This window comes from Formica exsecta, unplaced genomic scaffold, assembly GCF_003651465.1.
Source record: "Formica exsecta isolate Colony F162 unplaced genomic scaffold, ASM365146v1 scaffold72, whole genome shotgun sequence".
Taxonomy (NCBI): domain Eukaryota; kingdom Metazoa; phylum Arthropoda; class Insecta; order Hymenoptera; family Formicidae; genus Formica; species Formica exsecta.
This window is the reverse complement of record NW_021853485.1, coordinates 5,489,701-5,511,472: the sequence shown is the minus strand read 5'-3', so window position 1 is coordinate 5,511,472 and position 21,772 is coordinate 5,489,701. Positions and strand designations below refer to the sequence as shown.

Sequence of the window (21,772 nt, the reverse complement as noted above, 5' to 3'; positions counted from 1 at the left end):
CACGTGAAAATATTTATGCACACAGATACGTACGGCGTATGTATGTGTGACGGCTACGCGCGCATCTATCAATGGCGATATCGTTGACGAATGCGCCGTCGCAATGCTAGTCATTCACGAGTGTCCGAGGAGAATTGCCATCCTTGACGATCATCCTCCCACCGATATTATTGTTCACAGTGAATTCACGGTATATGAAAAATTGCGCAAAATTGCTGCGACATTAGATCAGAATTTTGCAATTCAGACAACCTGTTTCTCTGGCAATTCTGCTATCAAAAAGTGACACACTGACTAAAAATCTGGTTAAAAAAGTTGAAGCTAATAAAGTTTTTATCTCTTTTTAACTGTGACCGATTGTGAATCAAAGAAATCGAGTTTAATAAATTTAGGATTTATCGGATTAGGGAAATGATTTATATATAAACACATATTCTGTTTTTCTATAATAAAAGATTTTGTATAGATTCAAAAAAAAAGAGATTTATCTTTGAAAACAATATTTTGAACTTTTTAATCATTATAAAACGACTTTTGCATGATGTGCGGAAAAGTTAATCCGCACTATAATTGCACTACAAAAGATTATTCAATGAGTGCAGCAACAATATATTGTTTATTCATGATTGATTTACTAAACAAGCTCAAAATAAATGTGCACGATAACACTTTTCGATATTTTTCTCATCGCGCACAAAATTTCTTATTCATAAAAATAGTAAAAAAAACTGCAACATGCAACTAATTTTCGTTTAATTAGACAGAGTTTATTCTATTTATATATATATATGTATGTATTTTAAATGCAGACAAAACAGTTTACTCTATCAATGTTATACGTAGATCGATAATAACTCTGAATCATTATATAAAAGTTCCGTTCTCCATCCCGGAAAATTTTCAAAGAGAAACACAAGTGTATGTAAATTTCCAATATCATGCTGTTATCTTCCGATGACCTGGTTTCTTTCCGACATCGCGCGGGCTATATTCTATACTTTTCTTTAAAGATACACCTATCATAATAATATAAGGTTTAAAATCAAAATCAAATATCGAATAACCTTTGCGCAAACTGCATCAAGACATTCATTTAAATATAGTTTTATTTAATTATCGTAAGTTGATAAGAATATTTTGATGAAATTCATAACAATCGTTAATATTTCATCGTAGCTTTATATAAATATTAAATTATCTCTTAAATAATATAATTGAATTTTTTCAATACATTCCAAAACCGCCAATATAAAAAAATTTGATAACTATCGTTTATATATTTGTTGAAAAACATTATTAATATAATATAAATTCCACGACAAACAGCCAGAAGCTCTATGAAGAAGCTATTGTCTGATCAGCAGCATGCAACCGCACAAAATAATTTTTGTAATGCAAATTACATATAAAGAGTCAAGCACTTCGAGTTTCAAGATCAAAAAACGACGATTTCGCTTTTATGATAATATATTGTAACTACTCTTTTCACATAAATACAATATTATATACAAAGCCTAAAAGAAAAACACTTCTCTGCTACCAAAACCAACTTAATTTCAAGAGCGAGAGTGACTTCTTTATAATGTATTTTATTTATATATTTCAATATTATATTATAATTTTAATAAATAATGATATAAATTATTAAAATATAACTTAGATATTTACGATATATGTACGAAGTTGCCTTTCGTAATTTAAAGTTATCATCATTTTTCTTTTCAATCGATTCAGAAATTTACCATTAAAAAATAAAAACATCGGAGTAAGATTTATTTTTCCGTATCCGCGTTATTAGGCATTGAAAACTGATATCAAATTATATCGATTTCAGAGTTCCCGTCTTTTGTCTTACCTGCAAAGGTATGGACGCGAAAAAACTGGATTCCTCCCGAAGATTTTGGATCTCGTTCATCTTTAGAATTGAATCCTGCTCCATTTTCAACTTTAATTACCATAAACACGCGAAAATTTTCTTGAAACGCAAATTTAATAGAATTAAATCGACTAGAGACAAAAATCTTTGACAGGAAGATCGTTTATGAAGCGCGATAACTTTTCATCAGCCAAAACTGCTGACGTTTCTAAGCTTCTCGTTTTCTAAATATCGTTTTCTCTTCAATCAGCGAAAAGTCGTGTGTTTATGCGATCTTTATGACTGTTGAAAAAGAGAGAGAGAACGATCTTTTTAATTATTCAATATGTTATATACTATAAAATTGATAAAACAGTCAGCGATGTTAAATACGAGACGTGAACGCAGAGACTGAAATCTTCTAGCGATAACTAGACAACCAATGAAGCCGGCGATTGGGAAATATCATTTCACGCCTGGAAACACTACACGATTTACTATCGCACTATCATATAATTAGTGGAACAGTCATTCCATATACATTTAGAAAACAAAATTATTTTCCGAAACAGCTGATATAAATACGAACACATTAATGATACACGTTTCTGATTTTCTTCTATAAATTGTCAAGTTCTTTCAGACATAAAGATATTTTAAATCTGATAATTCTTAAGTGTAGTAAAATTAATAATTCGTGCAAACTGTCTTTTCATCACGTCAGATATATTTATGTGTGCGATTGTATAATACTTGTGGCAATTTATTTTTCATCATACTTTCTCAGTATAAAAATACAGTGCCTTTTTACCATACAAGGATTTATTTTGATAATTATTTAATTGAAGAGATAGAACATGTACATTAATTATTAATATTCTAATTATAATTGCTTCTGACAAAAGAAAAAAGTACATTAAAAAATTGTATTACATTATTCCGTGAAACATCTTAAATTTTCTTTTAAATTATGTATATTTTAAAGAATTTATGTCATATATGTAAAAATATTTATATATAGATACTAAAAAATATTCTAAATTATATACAGATTTTTCACATTAGGTCATATATTGAATTTCTAGAATGCGAAGTTTCCTGAATAAAAAAATCAAAAGTAATTTACAAGCAAAATAAAAAATTTAGTAACAAAAGGTAAATAAAATATTTAACAAGTAGCTAAGGCGAATTATAATTTTCTTTGCAGAAACAAAGCATCTGGTAGATAATCATCTCGAGATAACAGTGTACAATACCACCTATCATGTGAACTTGTGTCCTATCATGCGAAAGAGCTGCTAATACCATAATATGGTACATGATATTTTCACCTTATGACAGCATAGTCAAAAGCATCGTTCTACGTCTCGAAGACTTCAACCGACGATACAAACGTTATACAAGCATTGTAAAGAATATTACGTTGACAGCATTTAGTATTAGCAAATGAATCTACGTCGCAAACTATTCATTTTCACATTAGCAGTTTGCGACGTGACGTGATAATTACACGTCTTTGTCTTTAAACATCATTACTCAAGCGTTTAAACAAAAATGTATTAAAAAATCTAATTTCAGAAACTAAGAGAATCCAGTTTTTTTTTCTATTATTAGTTATATTTATAGCTAAACTAAATTGAATATACATTGTTTGATACAAATAAAAAAACTTATATAATCCAAAATATTTTGTTTCTTAGCAAAAGCGATTAGCAACATCAAATCGAGAGAGAAAAAGAAAAAGCTTTAAATATAAAAACAGCGATATAATAATTTGGTTAGTTCAATATTTCCTTGATAGCTACATCTTTTTAGACAAAGTGTCATTGGACAGCTGTCGTGTATGAATATATCTTAAGATTCAAAAATTTACATTTATTTAAAATATAATACAATTGACATACGAAAACCTTCAACATGCTCAAGACCGTGATAATTCAACCGCAACAAATGACTCGACCTTCAACATGCAACTGCAGTTTAATAATAAGAGTTGGACACGCATGCACTAACATCATTTTTTACATTGAATCGATAATAAAATAAAAAATTACAAGGCTCTGCTCTTTTTCCGCGATATTTTACATTACTATTGTATTCTATTTTGTTATACGAAAAAATGTGTACAAACGTGCGTTTCTGCAGATCGGCGACTGATAGATTGAAGAACATCAATGAGGCACAAAAATTACGATATTTATTACGATCACTAAATACGAGAGTGTCTAGGGCCTCTACAGATAAAAACACGTCACTGTAATTCACGTGCTTCGTGCATCACGATGAAGCAAATATCGCGCATTGTGTGAACCGACGAAGACGAGCTTTCTCAACTCGTAGAAAAGTCGTCTACGGAACTACAGAATCGGGACTTAGTCGAGTTTTATCGCGAGCATCGGACGGATACGCGCGAAGCGATATGCGAATGTAATTTTTGTAAGATATTATTCGTGCGGGAAAGAAAACATGACTGTGATTTCTTGTCTCTAAAATAAGTGAACACTCTCCTTCTATCTTTTTTTTTTATGGAAGAGATAAATGCGCGAGAAAGAGAGTCTGTGCAGATAAAGTGATAGTGAATAAAGAGATATGAAGTATACTCTAGCGATAGAAACATTTACATAGCGCATTTTTCAAGATTTGTGGTAAAATTGAAAGTTTCTCACAGATTTATGTGAATTAACAAAATTCTTCTTCACTTTAAAACTGAATTATTAAATTAGAAATGTAAGTGTTAATTAATATTGCATAGTTTCAGAAGACCGACTCTTAACTTTATCTACACTCTTAACTTTAATTGAAAAGTAATAAGAGAATATGAGCTTCTTGCACATCTTTCATCTTGTCTTATACAAAATGACATATTATTATAAAAAAATAAGAATGTGATTAATAATCAAAAATATTTTACTTGCGATTTTTAAAATGTAATGAATACACAATGTACACAAAAATCTGAAGTAGAATATATAAATATTGAGGAATTTGGAATAGCGTAAAAAGGATTTAAACTATTTTAATTTAAAAATTTTTCAAGTATTTTAATTTTATGAAATTTTTTAATTTCCTTCGTATTCTTGAACTCGATTAATATTGACGGAAGAAGACGCACATGACAAATGCTATTCATTTTTCTCTTCCAAAGGTCACGAGAAATCGATAAGAATTAAATATACGACCGATGGTGTGTGTATATCTCGCTCTTTAAAAATAGACTTGCACATTTAATTATCAAGAAGAAAGGCGCGGTGGCGTTATTTGTAGCTTACATGCAATATTATTTACATATGCGCTGTTTTTTACCATTAAAAAAATTTACGCATTCCAGAAATAAAATATATAGTCTAATACATATAAGAAATTTATAATTAAGAATTTTTTTTAGTACTGAAAATATTTTTGCATAAATTCTCCAAAATATACATGACTTGAAAGTTCAATTCCACAAAATGTATTTGTTCATTTCTTTTATTTTTTGCTAAAGTACCGAAAAAATCCTAAAGTGCGAAAAATAGTATATTAATCAAACATTTAAAAATCTTGTATTAAATTATGAATAAAATGATATATATAATTCATAACAAAAATAACTAAGAATTATTATATAAGAATAAAAATGCTCAAAAAATTTGGCTTAATTCTAAATATACTAAAGCAAAATTAAAATTATATGAGAAATTAAATATAACTATATATATATAGTAATCGTTACATTTAACACTTGATAGAAATAAATTATAAAGGAACATAAAGATGACATATTGCCAACAAACACTCATGTGTAATAAATTACAGTTCAGGTATGACAAGATCTTTCGGGGCATGTCCTTGCTCACGCCTGGCGATGAGCCGTGATGATGTTAATCGCTCCGAAATGTTTCCGCGCTGCGTCGAATGATTATCATCGATTGTATCGATATATGTATGCCGCATACGTACGTATCATATCGCGAAAAACGCGAGTAACAGTCGATCAAAGTGCGTACTTCCAATCACATCTCAGAAATATCTGCTCTCTCTTAAAAAGAGAAATATATCGAAAAAAGACACTTATCCTCTTGTATCTTCGAAGAAAAAGCGTTCTTTCGTCACGTTCTTGATGAACATTACGTCTTCCAAGTTTCAATTTTTGAAGAGAAAAAATATGGTCGTCTCACCCAGTATTGGTTTATTGATAGCCGGAGTGGCATCTGGGATTTTTATTTTCATTAGCCTCCGAGCAAAGTAAGTATTACATTTTAAAGATTGATCAATTAATCATAATATGTTGTTCTAGATTAAAAAGTTTTGAAAGAACTTTTTCGCGCAAAAAAGTTCTCAAGTTCTTGAACTTTAAACTTTCAAGACTATTGCATTTTTTAAATTCTGGATATATGGAATAAATTTTTGGGTTTTGGATTATAATTGCTGAAAAGATCTGTAAATTCGTAAATTCTTAAAACCTTAGATTTTTTCAATGTACCAATTTCAATATCAGATCTATAATTTTTAATTATTTTTAAATGCTAAAATGTATATTTAAAAAAACTTCGATTTTTTTTGTTTTTTTTTTTCGGAAACTCTAAAACCTTTTCGAATCTAGATAGTTCTTCTAGTAAAATACAATGTAAATTTATTTTTCCTAATCTTTTCATTCATTTTTTTCTTTTTTTATATTAAATATTTTTTTCATTTTTTAAAAATGGAGAATGTAAAAGTTGTATCCAGAAATTCCAAGATTATCAAGAATATATGGATTTACGCTTATCATATACATATATCCACCGTATCAACGTTCAAGTTTTTTTCATGATTCTTCGAATAAAAACCTGTATTGCTTCACGATAATCTTATTTAAGCGCTATTGTCATAATGTCGTAAACATCGCAAAAAAATCGCATTATATTCCAAGTGGTTTAAGACTGTTTTTTACATTTAGCATTTTTTGTACTTAAAATAAAACAAATGTCATCATATTTTCATATTTTTGTGCATTGAAAAAAGGCTTTACTTATATTTTTTATTTCATCAAACACATAGTTTTATCAATTGCGTATCAATAAAGAGAGAGAGATAACTATTGTGAAAAGTTTGACAATACTATTATATAATACTTTTTGAGATCATTTGAATGGTGACGCAGCAAATTAAATAGTTTGTTTAGCGTTCAAATCGAAAAGCATCAGGCTTATTAATTCAAAGCAAATCGATACCTCAACAAATGTCTACTGGTATTGTAAGATGACGAGATATTGTGTTGGCTACTGTTGACCCAGATTAAAAATTAATTTCATTTTTCGTATTACCAGTGTGTCACTGCTTATAATAGAAACAATATCATATATTGACGTAGACTTTTTTGTATTGTTAGATTTCTCGATATCCTTTTATATTTGGATGGATTATTTCCGAAAAGAGCACATACTATTTTTTGATAAGTTTTCTATCAAGTTCAAAAATGTACACGTATATATACTTAACTAAAATAAACTGTGTTCTTGTAAAAAGAATAGGTTATTTCTACGCATTACTGTATATAAAATAAAATTAGAGTTTCTTCCCTCCTAAATTATCTTTGTAAAAATAATGAAGATTCGAATATTTAAGATCATCAGAAGCACACACACAACTGCGATTATAATAATCATATAAGTCACAGAGAATCCTTAATAAATTATTACTAAAAATTATTAATTTTATGATTAAAAATTACTTCAATAATTTTCTAAAATTGTTTACATTTCACATTTTACTTTGCTACAAACGTCATTTATATTATCTAATATTTCAAATAATAGATTTTTAAATCGCCTTTAATTCGCACTTCTTTCTCCGAATCAGTGATTTATCTCGGATTTATCTTTCTTATATTTATTTTACTTTAATTTTACCTATCCGCATCTTATCTTATCTTTTACCACGCGTACTGTCGGCGCACTCTATTTCTCGGCATTACGCGATCGCGACGGAAAGAATGTTGCGTACAATGCTCCCGTGCGTGTAAATACCCGGGCCTGGATACCACAATCTCATCAGACGAGCCGGTTTAGGCTCGCGCAGCATTACCGGAAGCGCCTACGACGCGGTAATACAAACGACGTGTCGATGACGTATCGATACGCGTGAACGAGAGGAAGAACGAAGAGGAAGAGGAAGAAGAAAAGAGAGAGAGGGGCGAAAAAGAAGCGTCATTAATTAAGGATGCACGTGGTGGTCCGGGGCGTGGAACACGTCAACGGCGAAACGTCGGGCATTACACAATGACCGACCGGCATGGCACGTATCGAACGAACAATAGATGCAACGGCGCGTAGGGGAACCGGAAGCACCGTATAGGAACCGAACACTCGGGGATCCGCGCGCACCAATCTGACGCTCTCTTCCATTGTCGGGATACTCGTTGTCGCGGATAGTTGGTCATTCTTGGTGTAAAACGCTAGCGTGAATCTCCCTCGAGTGAGCTCCGAAAGGTGCGAAGATGTTAGCCCCTTAGTTCTCTATTTAATCAACATAGCAATTGATTGGATTCTCTGGTACAATATAATCAAGAGACGAAGTTTCCATTTTACGATGCTTAGAATTGATTCTTTATGAAGTTAAAGGTAGGGTAATCTATTGTAACGACTCGACAATTAATCGGATTTTCTGGCTCACATTATTCGAAATCATCGAGACTGACAAAGTTCCTATTCGATTATACTTGAAACTAATTTTCTACAAAGTTAGAAATCTGCTTTAATGTCTGGTTTAAGAGCAGTAAAATAAGGAACATACAAACTTGATACTATGTGCGTTATTTGACATCATTGCAACAACTGAGACCGATGAAATTTTTACTCAATGTTAGAAGTTAATCTTCTACAAAGTTGCGTGATTGTTTATTTTAAGAGCGATAAAGAACAACATCCTCAGATGTAAGAAATCACATACAAATGTCAATAATACTTCCATCGCATAAATCTTCGAAATTTTTATATATGTTATTTCGCAGAAAATAACATAAGATACAGAGATACAAAGTTAATATCGAATAAAGAAAAGAAGGAAATCGCAATCGAAATAACGCTAACGTAATAAAATAAAATAGAAATATAGAAAGCGTGCTAATAGGAAACTTGGACATTTTTTTTGGATCATATGAGAAACAAAGCCGAAGAAACAACGTCAGACGATAAACAGAAACAGTTCATCGTCCTTACTTTTACTCGATGACAATAGCGCGAAACATTCGCGTTGGTGTTCATTGTGAGACCGGATTGAAGCTGAACGACCGATGAAACACTTCTTTCTAAGAATCCTTTGCGGGAGAAAGCGAGAGAAACGGTAAGTAAGTAACAGTAAGTGTGAACAGTGACTAGGTCTCAATAATTATAGTGTATCTACAAAATTATACTAATGAAGTAATGTTAAATTTTTATTTGAGATTATACTAGATAATAGAAACAGAATACATACTAGATAATAGAATACATATTGTATAAATGAAAGATATTCTTAGAAAAGGGATAGCTCATGAATAAATTACTATTTCTCATCGTATTATACGTTTACTGTGCCTCATTTTTCATTAATTTATTTCGACAAAGAAAAGAAAAAGACGAATATATCTCAATAAGATGATGAAATTAAAAACATATTAAAAATTAACTAGAAAATCTTAAAATGCAATCTCAAAATTATTTTGTGTTTGCAGATAATTCTTACTCCAGATATTTTTTATAAATTGATATATATCATCAGACTAATATATCAATTGTAACATTATTTATCACACAAATTTATATATTCATAAGTTGAAACAATCACATACATTTCTTCACGATTTTCCCGTTATTCATGTCTCATCTAACAAGAGAAGTGTGAGAATTGTCCCCCTCCGATTTTGATGAACTTTGGATCAAAATCCGAGGAGAACACTTTCAACTCACTTTCATTTCCCTTGTAAGACACAGAGGTATTCTTGTCTATTTTTAAAAACTTTGTATAATCATTATTCAAGGATTCGCTACGTAATGGCTAATGCTAAGCTCTGGCAATATGTGTTGCGCAGTTATCAAAAGTGATTATTATGTAATATAAAGTAAAGAAGTACACGAGAGATTACGTAATCGGATTATAGCAGTGCGGGGAAGCTGCAAATTGTCGTATGCGGAGAAATGAGGAAATAATCGAGGTATACAACAAGTCTCTCACACATTACCGAAAACGATCAATTTCATAATGATTATTTAATATTTGATCGTTTGCTGTGGATCATACTTTTTATCGGTGATTTTAATAATTTTAATGATTGATTCTATATTAAAATTTTAGGAAATAAAAAGACTATTTTTTTTTGGTGCAAAATATGTATGTNTCAGATTTATAAAAGAATTGAATATATTTAATCTTTCTGCTTCTATATACTATAATTTCCATAAAAAGTTTTAATTTATTCAATGAATGATTACACTCAAGTTATTATCAGCTTACATTGTGACTACTGTGATTATTTAAGGAGATGAAAAAAATATTAATTATTTTCAAAATGATATTATAATAGAAATAAACATATACATATAAAAAATATTTCCCCGCACATTTATCGCCCATTTGGTAATTTGAAATAAATTGTGTTAATGAATATCTAATGGAAATTTATTGTTTAATGTAAATTTTTAATTTTACATTAAATATTTTGGTAATCTCAGCAAAAAATACAAGTGAGCTTAGTAACATAATGTATATATGTTAAAATTGAGAGAACGTCGTAAAAATGTGAATATATCAAAAAAAATGTATACTAAACCTAACGTTTTCACTAAATATTGTCGAAAGTTTATGTAGCAGACGTTCTATATAAAGTAATCTTTAATTACATGTTTATTACAATAAAAACTGTGTTAGTGAGAAAACAATTCAATAGTTAGATGTTAATCTTTAATTCATTTTCTAATATGGAATAAAAAATATTTTTCAGAGGATGGAATTTTGTTGAACTTTTTCTAAAAAATAATTCAAATTGATGTGACCACAGCATTCTTTATTATTAATTATTTTGAAAAATCAAGTTTATATGCATCTGTGTTGTAATTCAACTTTCGATATTACATCATATTTTCATGAAGTTGCCGACATGAATTGGCAACATTTGCCAATTTCTGCCAGAGTAGAATAAGAAATAAAAACCAGCGATTCTTCTGATCCTATCATAATCGAACGTTTCGAGCGACCGCCGAAATTCAGTGAAAGTCTCCATCAATCGCACGAACATGGGTCACCGATTGAGGAGAGAGAAAGAGAGAAAGAGAAAGACAGAAACGGAGCAAGAGAAAGGAATACATCGTCGCGGCGAATGTAACGAAGACGGAGATTCCTACCATCGGCAGAAACCGGCGCGCATAACCGCGCGATCCTGAGTTTCCCCAGCCAACGACAGTTCACTGTCACTTTCGAGCCGACAGTCCGATACGAGGATACGATCGCGCCGGTTCTCTGCGGCGTGTCTGGTCCACGGAAATGGCATGCCGAGCGAGTTAACACGTCTGCGGTCTGACCGCGTGCCAAACTCGCACTTCCGTCAACATCATCAAAGATGCAACTTGGATTGCAACTTTCTAAAAAAAATTCAAATTAAAACGATCTTCTAGAGAACAGTAAAGACTGAAATAAAGTGCTTAGTCCAGAGTATTAAAATATCAAACTGGACGCTGGACCAGATACTATTAAGCAGCGATTGTGGACTACAAGGTGGAGGGAAGATAACCAGGAAGACGAAAAGACTCGTGAGGACTAAAAGGATTAAAAGAGAAAAAAAATCTCCTAAAAGCCACCTGGAGAAACGAAAAAATCGCAGGAGAAGAGGTATAAAGAAGAAAATATTCGATTGTAGGGATTACCTGAAAAAATCGAAGCAGCTTTTACATTTTCGCAAGATCATAATATTACAGCAAGTCTGCTGTTTGTTAAGATAAAAGAAGATTGACTGAAGTGAAAGGAAGAAGAGACTGTAGGCGTTGAATAGAGAGGATTATCTAAGGTGATTAACGCGTGAGAAGTAACGAGAGAAGAAATCTAAGATTTCGTAGAATCACAACGCGATCATAAATTGATAGATGCATATTAGAGAAAAAACAAGATCAATCAAATAGAAAGGAAGAAGAGATCGTGGGAGTCTATCGTTCAAGTAATTCGATCGAGAAGATCGGTCAAGCTTATCAAAACTTGTGGACCAACGAGAAGATCTGGTATTCCTGTGAGAACGAATTACGAGGCTACAGAGGAAATATATTTACTATAGGGGAAGTCAATACAAAGACAGCTGATTAAGATGATCAACTGAGGAAGATGAAGCACGGGACATAAGAAGAGGAAGAAATTGTGAAATCCGAGAAAGAGTCATGTGAATCTGGGACACGTGACAATAAGAAAATAGAATCGATCAAAGAGAAAGTCGAGAAGTTTAATTGACAAAATCATTTAAAAGAATTGAAGAGGTATAATGGGATAAAAAGAGAACCTAATCCATCGAAAAAAATCACACAAAGATCCAGTTAAGATAATTATAAGGATTAATGAAGAGAGTGGAAAATACAGAATCAAGAAAAAAGGAACAAAAAGAAAAAACATCTCAATACAATTTAATTAAAGATATAACTTGAAGAAATCAAAGCGCGGTGAAAACCACGTGAACAAAAACAAAAAAACAATTTTAAGAAATTAGGCTCTCGAGTGACATCACAAATTTCAAATAATCGCCGGCTAGTAAGAGCCAGAACGCGGATGGTAATGCGTCAGTTTCGAAATCAAAAACAAAATCAAAAACGAAATCAAAAACGAAAAAATAACAAAAATTTAAAGTATAACGATAAGATAAAATCGAGAAAGCAAAAGTGAAAGACTAAGTAGGTTATCTCTTTTGTCACAAAAATTAAGATTTTATAATACTTAAAAGAACTTTCGTATACATTAAATTGAGATTAAATCCAGTAAATAATTTCTGTGTTTATATAATTTTTGCCAGACAACTCTTACATTGAACTAGACGTATGCTCGTACATATAAAAAAATAAAACAGCACAGATTATAAATAATTACGCATTGTTACGTAAGAGAACGTAACTCCTGTCGATCGCGCGCGTTGGAAAGCCACCTCGCGATCGTGTAACCGGCGAAATAGGAGCGTGAATTGCGTAGAACGCGATCGTAGCGAGACATCGCGAATTTACGGAAATGCGGGTGTCCAGAACGCGGAACGAATGAGCCGAGGAAATCGTCGGGGAAAGCGAAGATCGCGGGTCAGATGCAGAATTGTCGAATCACTGTGACCGACATCGCAAATGCGAAATTAAAACCGGGTAACTCGAAAGCAGTTTCGCGTATTAAGTCGAAATTAAATAAGTGCAAAGTCTGCAGACATCATATCTGGTTCAAAGTATAATTTCGCCAATTCAATGGAATCGCCGAATAGCCGATTGAACCAATGTCAGTCAGAACTAATTACTATACACTCTTTGTTTCGAATTAATATAGTATATATTATTAGTGCTATAATTTAGAAAAGAACAAGAAATTTATATTGCAAAGGAAAAAAAGTAGGATCAACGTTGACAATTGTGATTAATTGTAAAATTATCGCATTGAATTGATAGTGCTATAATTTAGAAAGGGAAGAGAAATACTTATCCAAATCGGAATAAAATTTGGCTAAAATCGGAGTAAAAGTTAAAACTGCTCGTGATTAATCTTAGAATCTTCATTTTGTGTGTAAAACTTATATAACATGTATTATTATATAGAAAATAATAAAAATAATTGTTAACGTAAGGACAAAGTTAACGGAAAGACGAGTGTTGCTTTCGCAAGAAAACGCGTTCCGCAATCAGCAACATGCTGATTTACGTTTTCAGCTTGATCTCGACGCTTTTAATCGAGAGTGACAAAGTCGTGCCTGGTCAAGAGAGATATAACATGGCGACCTTTATGGTCCTGTTTCTGCTAATTACCATTGAGGTGGTGGTGGTGAAGGTCGTCACTTCCGATATGGAACGAGACGAGGACAGTCACTCGCCACTAAGTGCAGCCGCAGCGTTTTTCGATCGCGACGATTAAAAAATCATGTGACAAGTTTAGGAATAATGATAATTTATATCAATTTTGTCGAAAGTGGCATAAGCGAGTTTAATAAATTTTCAAAAATAAATTTTGCAATAACACCGCATATATACTGCGAATAAAATTGTTTTCTTATAATATCGCATAATTTTTGTCTTTATCGATAAATACAATTGTTTAACAAATAAGTAAAATCACATTGCACACGTATTTCAAATAATCAAATTACCATGTTATATCCGCGATATTTTAAAAGATCTTAAAGCAGAAACAATCAGCGCCGCGCATTACAAGTGACTCATGACACATGATTTATGACATTTATGTTTGACTTTTGCCACTTTCCAAATAAGTATAAATCGTTAATTGAGAACGTGCGCAATGACCGAAAAAAGGATAACTGCGAAAAAATGCGCTGTTACGGCACAAAACAGAGTATTTGTTTCTATTAATACATACTTTCTATCACATTCTCTTTCGTACTATTGGCTCGTGCCAATTATAGGTCTCGATAATATGAGATCTCGTATAGCGATATACAGGGTGCCCTAAGATTGTCGTCAGTACGACTTCTTCAAATAATGTGGATTTTTTCTTTAACAAAAATATATCTTGATATTTTTCATATAATAAACTTTCAAATAATTAAAAATTTTCTTTAATAAAATTTTAATTTAAGCATAAATAAAAAAATTGTATATTATACAACTCTCCATTAATCCATATTATTAATATCAGGGCATTATTTAAGAAAATATTTAATTCTAGTTTAGGAAATGCGTTAGGAAACGTATGTAATTGTAAATTATTTAATGCTGAAAAGTACATGAATACAATATGATGTGCTATTAAAAAATTTAGGAATTTTAAAATTTAATTTCTGTAAAATAGAGAGAAATCAATTTCCTATGGATTACTGCGATCTGTGTGATTATTTTATTATGTATTATAAGTACGTTCGTTCAAATTATTTAATTTTAAATAATTTTCAGTGATTAATAAAAACCAAAAACAATAAGTCCTTGAAATACAATGAAAACGTTTTTAGTCATCTAAACAATTTAGAAGTTCTTTATTTTTGTTATAGAACAATCAAATTTTTTCCGATTGCCACGGTTTTGCAAAGCACCCTGTATAGTAAAATGCGCATTGTAGTTTGTGCATGCATATGCAATAAGCGCGGTTATTTTGTACCGTTACGACATTGTAAATATGTAACGACTGTGCCCTAGAATACGTAGTTCGAGTCGATCGTTGTGGCTTCACAATATGATAAATTGCGGTAGCTTTATTGCGTGTGATACACGCTTATCCTTCGATTATTTTATTATTTTGTTCAACGGGTGACATGAATTACAATTATGTCATCCTACATCATAGATGTACATGCAAAAGATGTTTGTACCTTATAAATAAATTCAATCAACGATTAATTCATCAAACTAAATTATTTAATTTTAAATAATTTTCAGTGATTAATAAAAACCAAAAACAATAAGTCCTTGAAATACAATGAAAACGTTTTTAGTCATCTAAACAATTTAGAAGTTCTTTATTTTTGTTATAGAACAATCAAATTTTTTCCGATTGCCACGGTTTTGCAAAGCACCCTGTATAGTAAAATGCGCATTGTAGTTTGTGCATGCATATGCAATAAGCGCGGTTATTTTGTACCGTTACGACATTGTAAATATGTAACGACTGTGCCCTAGAATACGTAGTTCGAGTCGATCGTTGTGGCTTCACAATATGATAAATTGCGGTAGCTTTATTGCGTGTGATACACGCTTATCCTTCGATTATTTTATTATTTTGTTCAACGGGTGACATGAATTACAATTATGTCATCCTACATCATAGACGTACATGCAAAAGATGTTTTTTTTGTACCTTATAAATAAATTCAATCAACGATTAATTCATCAAACTGCTCGCAATTTTTTTAGGATCGACTTTTACTTCGGATTATTTTATTATTCCATTTGTTTGTATACAACTATTTTTTTCAGAATATATCTCTTTTGTAAATTTCATAATTAATATTAATTAAATAAATATGCTGCTTATTTATATAGCTCTCGTGTTCTTTATTTTCTAACAAACGCACACAAAACCTATCTCTTCTAGTTTAATGAATAATTAATAAAATAAATTGGCATAAATAATAAGATGTCTAAATCATAATCAAAATGTATGAGAGAAAGAGTACCAAATAAAAAGTCAAATTTTATTTAAAAATTTATCATATTTATTACCGACTATGCAAAATGCCTACATGACAAATTGAAAAACTCAGCATAAATTTTGTTTTCTTTTAGTTTGTTATGTGTACATTCTGCATAGAATGTATAAAAATGATTATAAATTAAAATAAGATCTGAATTTTTAATTTCATATTTGGATTTAAATTAATTTAATATTCAAGATGAACAACATATTGTAAGTGATCAGTCTACGTGATCAGTATGTATTTTTTTGTGAAATCTCCTAGATTTGCGTTATAGATAAATAATTTTTTTTTTGTTTCAGAAAAAATTCTAAGTCGACGAAAACGAAGCGAGAGGCTGTGGACGATGGCCGCTGCGCCTGTTGCTTGGCACCATTCTTAATCAGTCGCGGTGTGCGTTGCAACGATTGCGGCGCTAAGTCCTGCAGAAAGTCCTGTTCTCGTTGGAACACATCGGATAATGCTTGGCATTGCATATTCTGTCATCAACGAAGGTCTCTCTAATACATTCATACTTATCGTAATATATTGTTCATTATTTATCTTTTACACGAGATGTTAATATTATTTTTATCTTTATTTATTTTCTCGCAAAATTATTTTTTATTATCGATGAACAAAGCATATAATTATTTCCAAATATTATTGCCTTTATTTTTAATATTTAATATTGAATCAACAGGTATAGCATTAAAGATTTTCTTTGAAGAGATTTTCTTTAACATTTTTTTTTTTTTTTTAAAGATTTAAAGAAAGCAAAATTCTTGATTTCACAGGGTGTGGATAAAGAGGAATGAGAAATGGTTCGACAATTTCGGTGGCACAACAAATGAGAAGGAGGAATTGCATAGCTTCTTCGGCACTGCTAAATCGCGAGTCTACGTTGCAGGTAACGTGTAAAATTTTTTTTTAAATTTTTTTTTTTTTTTTTAAAGATTTAAAGAAAGCAAAATTCTTGATTTTACAGGGTGTGGATAAAGAGGAATGAGAAATGGTTCGACAATTTCGGTGGCACAACAAATGAGAAGGAGGAATTGCATAGCTTCTTCGGCACTGCTAAATCGCGAGTCTACGTTGCAGGTAACGTGTAAAAATTGTATAAACTTTTTAATGTTCAATCAAATATATTTCTATGATTTGCGATAAATTGTCATAAAGATTTTGTAATATCTGACATAATTAATGCATCTTTGTTGTGTTTGTTCATTTATAATTGATTTATTCTTCTAATTTAGATATCATTATACTTCAGATCTCTTTAGCAATCCTAAATATTTCGAGAATATGATATTTCGCGAGACGATGACATTATAATCAGCGTATTTGCAACGTATGTATTTTAATTAATTTAATTATTATTTTGCCATTTTGTGTATCGCACGTTGTTTTATCCGTGATTGGCGAACGTCTGTTCTTGTTCCAAGACGGAAAAGTCGCGTAACGGAAGGAGACTGACATGAACAATAAGAATGGCTCGAAAAGTCTCTCACGACGATGCTCATTGTTCTGTGCGCGCCGCGTGATCCACCACATGAATTGTATCAACGCGCTCGATCGGGGAAGAGCACGAGCGACCTAACGAACGCGAGAAGGTGTATGTGTGGTCCAAGATTTAGAAAGCAACTTTTCTTCGTTTCGCGACGAACGTGCTGGTGGACTGTGACAGCGGCAAAACGCGATGCGCGTTTCGAATAGTCTTGCGATATTGAGAAATGTGCGAGATAGTGAAATGTGATATATATCAATCAAACATTGAAAGAACGTGATTCTATATGAACATGATATTTCGCGATTTTATAATGTAAACTTGTGTTGAAAAATTAATATAAGTTTCGAGCGCGTGCATTTGATAAGCGCGTTTTTCTTAATTTTGACAATTACTTTTACTTTTTTTTTTTTTAATTAAACAATAATAAAAAATTGTATTTGCGAATTTTTTACGTCAAATTTCTATATCAAATATCAAAAATAAACTTTCTAAGAGTGTTCAAAATTATTCTCCAGGACATGGAGTCGCGACGAACATGGAGATTCAGGAAGAACAGGAAGAAAAGCGCATGGTGCACATAATCCGACACTTTATCGAGAAGATAATCGAGGGTCTCATTGATAATGTGGACGATACATCGATCGATCGACTCTACGAAAATTCCGAATGTAAGTGTATTCTATATATTGCACCTAAAAATACAAGCGACAGTAAAACTATAATCAGAATTTTTTTTGATTAATTAATTTCAATCAACAGACGACAAATTTTTGGAGGAACATCGTCCGCCGTTGATTACCGCTTTGACTCGATTGGCTACGTGTCTGGAAACATCTCTTATGAGTACGTATACCATTCATAACTATTTAATTTAATCGATACTTTTTTATTAATCGCATTAAAGAGAAGCAGAGTTTTTTTCTATTATATTGAAATTTATGAATTAATTTTTTGACATTTTTCAAAATATGTTGCGAGTTATAAGGCGCACAGTAATCATTGCCTTCAATGCTAAATCCATTTTCGTTGTTACAAAAAGTTATTGTTACAAAAAGAAAATATATATTTGATTTCATGTTCATATTGTTTCATATCAAGTTCTTGCAGTGAAATCTTCAGATATAAGTACTGTGACCTGCATTTCTACATATATTTGATGTTCCGAGCTCACTAATACACGTTTTACTCTCGCATTACCAGAAAAAAAATTCGGTAGATGTCGTATAATTTCAACAACTCCACAGTACATTTATAAACACCGCGTCCATACAGAGTGTTTCTTTCGAAATACAACTAAAATTTCAAATTGGATATGTAATATATTTATGATATTATCATAAATTATATAAATACGCTACTGGTTATAAATGCTCGAAATTTTCAATAATCGTAACATAAATGTATAAAATGACTATTTAATTAATTAATTTGAAAATGATTAGTGCCTGCGAAGGACTACTGAAAGACTATTAATATATATTCTCCTTCAAAATGAGAGAAAATTAATTCGATTCTCAAATTTGTTAAATAATAACCGTCAAATTTTAACGTGATATGAATAGAATAGCGCGATCGACACCAAGTATAATTCGCGGATAAGTCTTATGGTCGACACTTGGTATATTTTCGTCTCGATCACGCACACCAGTGATTAACCGCCACCGCGATAATCCCGACGAAGACAATGCGTTCCGTTCCGCTTCAACCCTGACTGCCGTTCTTTCTCCAGGCACTTTAATCATTATACCTGCGTCCGCGACATCTTGACGGTGAGATTACGTAAAAGACACTACCAACGTTCGTAATTATCGTAGCTCATCCTCCTCTCACTTGGCTCATTCCGCGCAATTTTGCTTTCCCACGGCTGGCGCGACGCGATCCCGTTAAACACGAAAACCGACTGTTTCTATCGCAGCGAAAGTGGATTGCAAATTCGTTATCAATAAGCACTCAGAAATCGGAGCACCTAGATATTGCGAACAGAAAGCCTGAGATGTTCATTATTCATTGTCCAAAAAGAAGCGTTTCTTTATATCCGCTAAAAAAAGAACAAAATTTTTGCTAGAATGATTCTACAACTTCATTGATTTATAGTATATACATTTTTTTTTATTATATTAAACATTATGAAATCGTATGATTGGATAGATCGTATGGTAATGTAGCATTAGAACAAAAAGTTTATTTCTTTTGAGATAATATATTACTGTATTTTGTCGGTGAGATATATATAACACACATAATATATTTATTTAAAACTAATGATATAATATTCCGTATATTTCATTTTTTATATTTTTAAAAGAAACATTTATGTGTGTGCAGAATCTATATAACGTGTGTACGTAGTTCAGTGCAAAGTCGATAGATTGTGCACGCTGTACCATAACGATATATGTTTAAAATATTTAAATATTTTTTAAATATTTGATCTATAAAATTTCAAAGGCAATTATTCATAACAGTCTTTTTAGTAATAGCAACTGCAAATACAAATCTTTCAAGTATTTCTAATATATGTAGTATAATACAATTAATTAGCAAAAAAACAGTGTAGCAAAATTTCTTATTTCAATCAAGTTTTAATAAACAGAATTGCAGTTTTACTAAAAATAAATTTATGCAAATAAGTATTGAAACCAAATTTGCATTATTAAAGATCTTCTTAATATGATTTTATTGTAAGAAAATATGTATGTATATATATTTAATTATTCTAGCTTAAACAGAAATCTCAGGTTCGTAGCTTTCACACACACAAACATAAATCAATTTGGTATTTATTCAAATTTAAATTACTTCTCCAATACTTTCTAATGTCTGTAGTAAATTATAAGTAATACATCAGAATTTTTTTTTCATACATTAGAATCGCCTGCTTGATATCAAAGTTCAGTAGCATTATGCAACAATATACATATTGAATTTATATTAACAGTAATTGATTTTGAAGAATTTCTAATAATTTAAAAATTACTTAAAATCTTAGAATCAATGCAAAATATAAATAATTGAAAAGATAAAACAGCAAATACAGTCCACGATTTCTGAGATTCAAGGATTTAATTAATTATGAAGCGAGAGAAGTTCCGAGTTATCTAACTAATTTTTTTATGCAAAACGGTTTGTAGTAAAAAACATTTAATCGTCATTTATAACACGAAATCTGAAACGCAGAATCTTGCAATACAACGCTTCTTTCTGAATGAATCACTGCAATTTCTGAGTTGAAGGAGAGATTTCTGATTAGCTGATTCGCTAATTGAAGGAAATTATAAAAGAAATAATGAATAATTGCGACGATCTTGTCGAATGATAATCGTTATGTCATCGTGTCTGAATCATTCGAAGAATATATAAATACTCTCATTGAAATTTAAAAATCGCCAATATACTAAACATGCAAATATCTCTTCGCCTCCCCTATATATGTGTATGTGTATATATTTCTTCTGTGTTCAAAAAGCTAAATCAATTAATAAAATAATCCATATTTTCAAATATCGCATATTATTAAATTTATAAAAAATAATTATTTTTATAAATTTTTCGCGTAAATATATTACCGAGAAAACTGATTTTGAAAATTAGAAAAAAGATATTTTCTCTTTTTTATCACATCTGTATTCAAGATCGCTTATTTATTGTTCCAAAAATTATTCCCCCGAGACATTCGCACAAAATAAAATTTGCTGAACATATCCTCGCGCGTTTTCATTCTATGTTTTCCTCGTTTGTCAAAATGAGGTCACATCACCATTCTGTAATTGACTCTTGCAATCGCGTCTTATCTAATCTAAGTAAAGTCTTTCTTTTAGATTCGCAAACAAATTGTTTATGAAATCATCAGTTTTGAAATCATCTGACAGTTTTTCAAAGAAAAAAATTAAGAAACTCACCTTTCATGCCAATTTTATCATACTTCTCTGCGCAATAGATACGTCACGCGCTCTTTTACGACTATCATTTCTAATATCGGCACAAATAAGCTGTATAGAAGCTAATAGAAGCCTTAGACATGATATATCGTTTGTCAGTCGAATTGAATATCGTGTTGATTATTATTACCGCGATCATCTCAACAAAAGTCTCACAATAGCGATAAAAAATGAATATGAATGTATAATAT

The 21,772-nt window shown here is 31.1% G+C and overlaps 2 protein-coding genes and 1 long non-coding RNA gene across 7 annotated transcripts in view; 2 read left to right on the top strand and 1 right to left on the bottom strand.

Annotated features, from left to right (window-relative positions):
- The first annotated feature begins 16 nt into the window (after positions 1–16).
- LOC115243366 lies at positions 17–3,030 on the top strand. The gene is made up of 2 exons (XR_003885219.1): positions 17–190; positions 1,835–3,030. It is a non-coding gene; the product is annotated as an uncharacterized LOC115243366 (long non-coding RNA).
- Positions 2,050–21,772, bottom strand: part of LOC115243362 — a 44,900-nt gene continuing 25,177 nt past the window's right edge. Inside the window, exon 3 of the mRNA XM_029820290.1 lies at positions 2,050–2,158. Coding sequence (XP_029676150.1) covers positions 2,142–2,158 — 17 coding nt within the window. The 3' untranslated portion in view covers positions 2,050–2,141. The remainder of the gene's footprint in view (positions 2,159–21,772) is intronic.
- The window catches only part of LOC115243345, a 38,250-nt gene continuing 22,148 nt past the window's right edge, over positions 5,671–21,772 (top strand). Inside the window, exons 1-5 of one of the 5 annotated variants that reach the window (XM_029820244.1) lie at positions 5,671–6,079; positions 16,457–16,648; positions 16,931–17,043; positions 18,159–18,311; positions 18,403–18,486. In XM_029820244.1, the coding sequence (XP_029676104.1) occupies positions 5,955–6,079; positions 16,457–16,648; positions 16,931–17,043; positions 18,159–18,311; positions 18,403–18,486 (667 nt within the window). In that variant the 5' untranslated portion in view covers positions 5,671–5,954. Of the gene's footprint in view, positions 6,080–6,453; positions 9,158–16,456; positions 16,649–16,930; positions 17,044–17,101; positions 17,235–18,158; positions 18,312–18,402; positions 18,487–21,772 lie in introns of those variants that run through there. The other 4 variants (XM_029820247.1, XM_029820246.1, XM_029820245.1 and 1 more) reach the window with 4 other exon arrangements.